Source organism: Bison bison, unplaced genomic scaffold (assembly GCF_000754665.1).
Source record: "Bison bison bison isolate TAMUID 2011002044 unplaced genomic scaffold, Bison_UMD1.0 scf7180017864512, whole genome shotgun sequence".
Classification (NCBI taxonomy): domain Eukaryota; kingdom Metazoa; phylum Chordata; class Mammalia; order Artiodactyla; family Bovidae; genus Bison; species Bison bison.
The window spans coordinates 2,749,856-2,758,770 of NW_011495066.1; the positions used below are offsets into that span (position 1 = coordinate 2,749,856).

The 8,915-nt window shown below is 47.7% G+C and overlaps 1 protein-coding gene across 1 annotated transcript in view; it reads right to left on the reverse strand.

Annotated features, from left to right (window-relative positions):
- GPR143 (G protein-coupled receptor 143) overlaps positions 1 to 8,915 on the reverse strand; it is a 30,130-nt gene that overhangs the window by 4,490 nt on the left and 16,725 nt on the right. The window contains exons 7-9 of the mRNA XM_010829902.1: positions 6,878 to 6,986; positions 5,064 to 5,181; positions 3,565 to 3,808 (exon numbers count right to left, since the gene is read on the reverse strand). Of these exons, the coding sequence (XP_010828204.1) occupies positions 3,565 to 3,808; positions 5,064 to 5,181; positions 6,878 to 6,986 (471 nt within the window). The remainder of the gene's footprint in view (positions 1 to 3,564; positions 3,809 to 5,063; positions 5,182 to 6,877; positions 6,987 to 8,915) is intronic.

The window sequence follows — 8,915 nt, forward strand, 5'->3', positions numbered from 1 at the left end:
AGAGACAGAATCGTGAGAAAGGGTGCTGTGGGAAAGGACAGGAACTTGAGGGAGAGATACAGGACTGTCAGGACAGAAGATTACAGTGACCAAAAGGTATGCATGAAAGGGTCTGGCTGCTTGCCTCTCAAAAGCCAATAAGCGGGCCAGGTTGGTGGAAAGGAAAAATTTGCTTTGTTTCAGATGCCAGCAACTACAAGGAGGGTGGCAGACGTCTGTCCAAAGGCCAACCTCCCGACAGGCAGAGAGTGAGAGCTTTTAGAGACAAAGTTGCGGTGGGGTGGGGGAGGCGTGTTACACGCAGAAGCAGTACAGTCACCTCTGATAATCCTCTTCACTGACTTCATGGTGCTAAGAGTCAGACACGACTGAGCGACTTCACTTTCACTTTTCACTTTCATGCATTGTGGGAGGAAATGGCAGCCAATCCAGTGTTCTTGCCTAGAGAATCCCAGGGACAGGGGAGCCTGGTGGGCTGCCGTCTATGGGGTCGCACAGAGTCGGACACGACTGAAGCGACAGCAGCAACAGCAGCAGCAAGTCCTGGGTACAGTTGGGTCATCATGTCGTTAACGTTTCCACCTGGTGTGTTTTGGTATCTATAAGACAGCTCACAGGAGGTGGCTCAGAATATTATCTATAGCCCCTTCAGAAAGAACTAAAGGTCCTGGTGTCTGTGTGTTAGTGACTCAGTCATGTCTCTTTGTGACCCCATGGACTGTAGCCCACCAGGCTCCTCTGTCCATGGAATTCTCCAGGCAATAATACTGGAGTGGGTTGCCATTCTGTTCTCCAGGGGATCTTCCCGACCCAGGGATCAAACCCGGGTCTCCTGCCTCGCAGGCAGATTCTTTGCTGTTTGAGCTACAGTGGAAATCTCACTACACTTAATGAGTATATTATTATTATTTGGTCTCCTTTGACTGTTCTCCTTTGTTTTAGCATTTCTCACCTCTGTGATTAAACTGATTGTTTGACTAAACTCCACCCACAGCAGGCAGGCAGAGAACATGACGGAATGGCGGGCGGCAGTGGGCAAGGATCATACAGTCTTACGTTGTTTCGTTACGGGGAAAGCGTGTTGTGGGAGAGACTGGTCGTCGTGAAAAAGAGGGTTAGGGGAGCCCTGGGAGATTTTTGCATAAGAATGAATAATTTGGGGATGAATAGGCAGTTGTGGAAAAGAAAAAAACAAAAATGAGAACAGAAAATCACAGAAGAATAAAATGGCAGAAGAACTGAAATGTGGTCGGGAACAGAACCCTAGGAGATAAAATGGTGATATGAGACTGACCACAGACAGCAAAGAGCTGTGGGAAAGTAAAATTATTCAAAAGAGGAATTCTGGAATGAAACAGAAAGCTGTGGGAAAATGGAGAGTTGTGGGCAGGGCAAGGATTAAGGGGAAGAAAGAAAATTGTGGGAGAAGTGTAGAGTTGGAAAAGACATGGGGTTGGAGAGAGAAGTAGGGAATTACAGGGAAATAGAGCTTTGTGGGAAACACGGGATTGCATGGAGAAAGAGGAAGACTGGAAAAGCAAGGGATTATTGGAAAGATGTGAGGGCTTGGGGGAAATCCTGATTCTTTACAAAGATGCTCCTCGTATTTTGAACTCAAGTTGTCATCAGGAATTATACACAGATCCTCTCACTGTGAACCACCACCATAGTCATGAAAGTGAAGTCGCTCAGTTGTGTCTGACTCTTTGCGAACCCGTGGACTGTAGCCCCACTAGGCTCCTCCATCCATGGAATTTTCCAGTCACTAGGTTAGTCCTACGAGCAAATGTAAGTGTTCTATCTCCGCTCAGAAACCTTAACTGGCCTTTTGCTGGCCCCAAGATAAAAATGCAGAATCTGTAAACACCCCTGGACAGATCTCTTCCCCACATGCCTCTCTCCAGCTTCCCACCACCAAACTACATGCAAATTCAGCCTTTATTTATTTATAAGTCTTTATTTCTAAGTTGCCCACGTGATGCTTCTCAGAGACGCTCACACCCCAGCCCCCGCCTCAGCTAAAATAGTGTTGATTGGGTTGCAGGCGCTCAAGGAATATTTGTTCAAATTCAGTTGCCTTTTCTGTTAAGTGGCGAGTACGTGCCAGACACCATGTTAGATGCTTAATGACGAAGGCTCGGTGGAAGCCTGTCGGCCTGGAAGTCAATCTAAAGTAGCAGATAGAGGCTTAAGGATATGATAAACAGGTCAAGCTTCATCCTAACAGTGCAGACGGGGAGAGGCCTAACCGTACTTACCACTTCGAGTTTGTATCTCTGGGTTTTTCTCTGACATGTAACAGTATTTTCTGTCTTATGAAAGCAAAGTGGCTGGAAAGGAGAAAGGAAACACGCCCGAGATTAAGGCAGCCTTATCTCATTTCCGAGATTACCACTTTATTCGAAAAGGCCCCCGGTTCCTGAGGGTTCTGGCCTCACCGTACAGCCTGTGGTATAGACATAGGGGTCTTGTATATGGGAGTCATTCTCTTTGCTGATTTTCACCCACATCTTTAACTGTGGTGTTAGAGAAGACCCTTGAGAGTCCCTTGGACTGCAAGGAGATCCAACCAGTCCATCCTAAAGGAAAGCAGTCTTGACTTCACTTTCACTTTCAAGCTTTAAAGAAACATTATTTGGGCCTTAAACTAATACTTGCACCCTCCACATCAGTTGGCTTAATGGACATAACCCCAGATTAGATGAAAAGTGAAAGTGAAGTCTCTCAGTGGTGTCCGACTCTGCAACCCCACGGACTGTAGCCCACCAGACTCCTCCGTCCATGAGATTCTCCAGGCAGAAGGTTGGAATGGGTTGCCGTTTCCTTCTCCAGGGGAATCTTCCCGACTCAGGGATCGAACCCAGGTCTCCAGCATTATAGGCAGACTCTTTACCATCTGAGCCACCAGGGGAAGTCCAAATTAGATGAACAGGAGTTTAAAAAGAGGACCAATTTGAGGACCACGGTGCGAGAGTCTTGAAGAGGACAGAGTGGAAGGGCCAGCGACGGGTGACCTGCATTTCATCTTAAATGCCCCCGGATGAAGTGGACAAACCAAAACTGCACGTAAAAATCTCCAGAGGTCAGGTCGCCTACTGTTCATTGTCTTACGGCACACGTCAGCACCGGATGAGAAGTGACCGTTTATCTCAGACTCAGAATGTCATGCAGCCCAAGGCAGAGCTAGTGATTATTAACACAAGGCTACGGTGCTCAGTCCCTGGGTGGGGAAGATCCCCTGGAGGAGGGCATGGCAACCCGCTCCAGTATTCTCGCCTGGAGAATCCCCAGGGACAGAGGAGCCTAGCGGGGGTGACAGTCCCTGGGGACGCAGAGAGTTCAACAGGACTGAAGCCACGTGGCACGCAGGCAGAGGAAAGGCACCACGCTCACATTACAAGGAGAGGTGAGTGACGAGCTGCAAGATTAAGGTGGTCCCTTTCCACTCATGCCCTGAAGCTGGTTCCAGAAATCAGGGCAGGGAGCCTCCTGGTCATTGACAAAGGAGTTCCTGGGGAGCCTGGGGCCCCCAACCTAGGCCTGCCTCTACCCAGAGGCTCTTACCTTCAGAAACCAAGCTCAAGGCCTCATCGGAAGTGTGCGTGCCGCCCGGAAGCTCCTTCTTGGGAGCGGGGCCTTCCCCGGGCTCGTGGGGGCCCCCGGGGGAGGGGGGCGCCCCCTCGGTGGCCGAGGTGGTCATCGAGTCCCACTGGATCTCCTTGCTGGGACCTGGAAGCGTCAGGCGGCAGCCTGTCCAGCCATAGAAGGCCAGGGACAACAGGAAACCTTGGGCTGGATTCAGGATCCCCTGGAAGGGAGGGGAAAGAGACGGCATATAAGTCAGGGCACTGATGGGCATCAGGGCTCACAGGGGTCACTTCGGTCCACAGGGCTGGCCTCAACTGGGGTGCACCCTGTTGGCTAGTTTGGGGCAAGAGAGAGACTGGCTTGGAGGTTCTGAGCCTTCAGAGATGCGTGGGAGACCTAGGAGACAAGAGGGGTGGAGAGGAAGGTCCCGGGCATCACCCCAGCAATGTGGGTTCTCTAGAACGCTTTATATTTATGGACAGTGTTCCAAGGGATACCTCCAATTCTGTGGCTTGTGCAGTCTGCAACACTTCTTCCAGAGAAATTCCCAGATATTCTTAGTCTGCCTAAAAAGTTTGAGACACTTGCCAAACTAACTTACCAGAGTCATATGTGTTTAATAATGATGGCAACACTGAATGCACACGCATTTAATTGAGGACACGGTGAGCCTCTCCACTTGTTTACTTGCTAAGTGGTGGGTTGCCAGGCCTTTCTCCAGGGGATCTTCCTGACCCAGGGATCGAACTGGGGTCTCCTTCATTGGCAGGCGGATTCTTTACCGCTGAGCCACCACGGAAACCCAGGCACTTCTCCACTAACAGCTCCTGTATGGAGTTTTTGCAGTGGGGACACAATATCCTGGAAACATTGAGGACGATGTATCCATGAGCTTTCCACCTGATTATGGTGGTGTGTTTCTAGGCAATATTGTTGCCTACATGTGTGATTAGGTAGTTGAAATGAGTATAATCTCTACATCCTGCATTTTTCACTTATTATGAGATTTCATAATTGTCATACTTTACATTGTCATTTTCAGCATCTGCATACCATTCCATCAAGATCAAACACAGTGATTTACTTAACCATTCCCTTTTATAAAAAAAAGAAAATGTGGGTTGTCTAGAATGCTTTATATTTATGGATAGTGTTCCAAGGAATACCTCCAACTTTGTGGCTTTTTCAGTCTGAAACATTTCTTGCAGATAAATTCCCAGATATGTTTAGTCAGCCTGAAAGGTTTGAGACACTTACCAAACTGACTTACCAGAGTCGGATCCCTTTAATACTGATGCCAAGAGTAAATGCACAAGCTAACTCACAGACCACAGCCAGATAAGGGGGCCCCCGCAACCTCTTCAACTCACCACATATTTAAATAACACATAGATCATACTTCTCAGTGGTTTTTATCTTGTCTGGGTTTTTTTCTTCTCCTTTAGGAAGTACATTTAAAATCAAGATTGACCTACCATCATGAACCACGTGGTCTTGGCTGCGTTTCTGACCTGTTTCAAAGAGCTGCTGTTGATATCTGGTTGCATTTCAAGATAGAACAAAAGGCTTTCGTTGATGACATTTGAGAACCAGCTGTGAGAAAGAAAATGGGCCACAGGTAAAGAGAACATGTGATATCATTCTTTTTTTTTTTTTTGCTTATTTTTAATGGGAGGATAATTGCTTCCCAATATCCTTTTTTTTCAATGCCAGAGGTCAGGGGACATGTCTGCATGCATGACTGCTGAGTCATTCCATCATGTCTAACTCTTTGTGACCCCAATGGACTGTAGCTCTCCAGGCTCCTCTGTCCATGGGATTTCCCAGGCAAGAATACTGGAGTGGGTTGCCATTTCCTCCTCCAGGGGATCTTCCCAACTTAGGGATCAAACCCACATCTCCGGCATTGCAGGCAGATTTTTTTATCTACTGAGCCACCTGAGAAGCCCCAGGGAACATGTCTCCCAAGACCTAGAAGTCCGGGAGGGGTGACCAAGTAGCTGCAGAATTAGACGAGAATTAGACGTCAGAGACGGCATCCCCCTCAGCCGAAAGCAGAGACCAAGAGACCCTCCCGATGGTCACAATCAACACCACATCGGGTGGAAGGTTCTGGCACACGTCAAATAGCCCATAAGTCGTTCCTCCTTTGACGAGCAAGCTGACGTCTTGATGGAAACCAACACGAACCTTGATGTTTTATGTCGGAAATTTCTGACGGTAGTGTCGGCAGGTCGGCGAAGTTGGAAATGGCGGGCTCGGGGTATTTTTAAAGGGAGGTGACTCACAGCTCTCCCAGGAGAATGTCCAAACCAGCCTCTTCCCATCAGATAAATTATTAACCACCAACGTGTGCCCTGTCTGGCAAAGCACTCTGTCGCTGCAGCAAAGGGCTTTCTGATTTGGTACTTGTCACAGCTCTATTTGCACAGAGCAAACCCACGTGAAATGCTGGGGCAGACTGCCTGTGGGGGACAGGGCAGGCCCACTGAGGAGATGAAGATTGCTCTCTACCCTTCTTGTTTTTTTGTTTTTTTTTTTTTTTAGTTGTTTTTTTGGCTGTGCCACACAGCTTTCGGGATCTTAGTTTCCTGAACCAGAGATGGAACTCTTACCCCCTGCAGTGGGAGCTTAGAGTCCTCACCACTGGACTGCCTGGGGAGTCATGGTTTCTGTCCTTGTTGCCCTGAGCTGTGAGTCATCACACAGACACGGGGTGTCATCCCTGAGTCTCATCAGATACAGGAATCCTGCTGTCAAGACAAATGCAGGGACTTCTCTGGCCATCCAGTGGTCAGGACTCGGTACTTCCAGTGCAAGAGGGATGAGGGTTCAATCCCTGGCCGGGGAAGTAAGATCCCACATGCCTCACACTGCAGCAACAACAACAAAAAACTAATTAATTAAAAAATAAAACAAAGATGGGTGCAAAAATAAAAGATGGATTTAGAAGGCACGATGAAGCATTTGATTTGAATGTTAACCCTCGGCGATGGGACAGTACTCCAGAGGCAAGTGGTTGGGATGTGACCACGTTAAAGTGAGGATTTTCTGTTCTTAGCGATTCTCTATAATTTGAGCGGATGTGAATTTCTTTCCAGAAGGTCATGGGTGCAGACTGGCCTTCCTGTCTGGACAGCATTGCCTCCAGGGCCATCTGGACAAGCCTCTAAAGGTTTCCTCTCCCAAGACTCTGCCTCTGGAACTCAGGTCACACTTGGGAAGGCAGCTTACAAGAGGTTTGCACTTCACGTCCCAGTGAGAGTTTAAAGAAACAGAAACACGTTACCAAACAATGAAAACCAGCATTATCTTGAAGAATCGGGTCTTGATCATGGCTCCCATGCGTCTCTCGTTCTCCGTGTAAATGCCTTGTCTTCCCTTCAGTAAGGAGGCCACTGTGGAGCAGAGGGGAACAGTGTGTGATGTTCACGATCGACAAAGGCCAGCAAACCGGATGGGAGCCCGCAAGTCACCCTGGAGAGCAGGAGGCAAGATACCAGCCATGCCTCTCTCACCACTGCATGGGGAGGGGCTGGGGCGCTTCTCAGACACTCGGGGGGAATACACAGCTCTTAAAGGTTTCCTTTGAAGTCTTTGTGGCTTCCCTGATAGCTCAGCTGGTAAAGAATGCGCCTGCAATGCAGGAGACCCCAGTTCGATTCCTGGGTCAGGAAGAGCCCCTGGAGAAGGGAGAGGCTACCCACTCCAGGATTCTGGGGCTTCTCTGGTGGCTCAGCTGGTAGATTTGCCCGCAATGCGGTAGACATGGGTTCGGTCCCTGGGCTTGGGAAGATCCCCCTGGAGAAGGGAAAGGCTACCCACTCCAGTATTCTGGCCTGGAGAATTCCTCGGACTTTATAGTCCATGGGTTCACGACATGACTGAGCCACTTTCACTTTCACTTTTGAAATTGTTTAGATTTATATAAGATATACAGAGATAGTAGAGCCCCCATATAGCTGCACCCAGCCGCCTCCAGTGTTAACGTCTTCTGCAACCACACTCACAGCCACACGTTGGTCAGCATGAAGAAAATAACGCTGGTGCAGTGCTGTTAACTACACCCCCGATTTTATCTGGATTTTATTCGTTCAGGAGCTGTATTTTTAACAGTTTATACTTTTTATCTTTATAATAAAAATTATTTTATAAATAGTAAATATAAATATAAATGTTATTTTTATTATAAAAATAATTCACTAGGGGACTTCTCTCGTGGTTCAGTGGTTATAAGATTCCATGCGTCCAACACAGGGGGCAAGGTTCAATCTCTGATCAGGAAACTATAATGCCCCATGCTGAAAGATGCGGCCAAAAAATGTAAACAGTAATAATTTATCCTTGATTTCTTTCTTTCTTTGGCCAAGACTCTCTGCACGTGGGATCTTAGTTCCCCAACTAGGGATTAAACCCAGGCCCCCCTGCAGTGAAAGCGTGTAGTCCTAACCCTTGGACCTCCAGGGGAGTCTCATACTTGCTATTTTAAAATATTGAAAGATTTGGCATCCTCCTTTAGACAAGTTGAAAAATATAAAAAAAATTTTAGAAAAAAAATTAATAACCTATCATCCCTCCAAAGACAACTACTGTTAGCATCTTAGTATATTTCTTTCCAGTGTTTTTTCCTACACTTCGTTTTCCTTTATTTGATGTAACTGGATCACTGTTTTTAATGCAATGTTTTTTAAAAAGCTGTATTTGGCTCAGATGGTAAAAGCGTCTGCCTAAAATGCGGGAGACCAGGGTTCAATCCCTGGGTTGGGAAGATCCCCTGGAAAAGGAAATAGCAACCCACTACGGTACTCTTGCCTAGAAAATTCCATGGATGGAGAAGCCTGGTAGGCTACAACCCATGGGGTCACAAAGAGTCTGACACGACTGAGTGACTTCACTTTCTTTCTTTCTAATACACTATGGGGGTTGCGTGTTTTTAAATTTTTATTGCAGTAGAGTCGATTTCCAATGTTGTGTTACTGACAGGTGTACACACACTGTTTTTCAACGCAGATACGAAGAGAGAGAGACCCAAAGAGCCTTGGTGATGTTGTCTCCCTAAGTAGCAGAGCATGTCGCTTAAAGTTCTGCAATCCACAGTCGATCCTCCAGTGACCTTTCTGTGGAGGTGTGTTTCTTTATTCCAATTCTGCCCATGAGGGACCCACAGGGCACGAGGGGGCTAGAGAATTGCCCCAGGGCTCGTCTCCTCAAGGATGGGGTAGGGGGCTGGAATGCAGGCCCCCTCCTGTGGGTCTGCTGACTCACCTTCTCGCCCAGATCTTTCTGGTGCCTCTGACTCATGTCCTGTGGGCCCCTTCCTGCTTCCT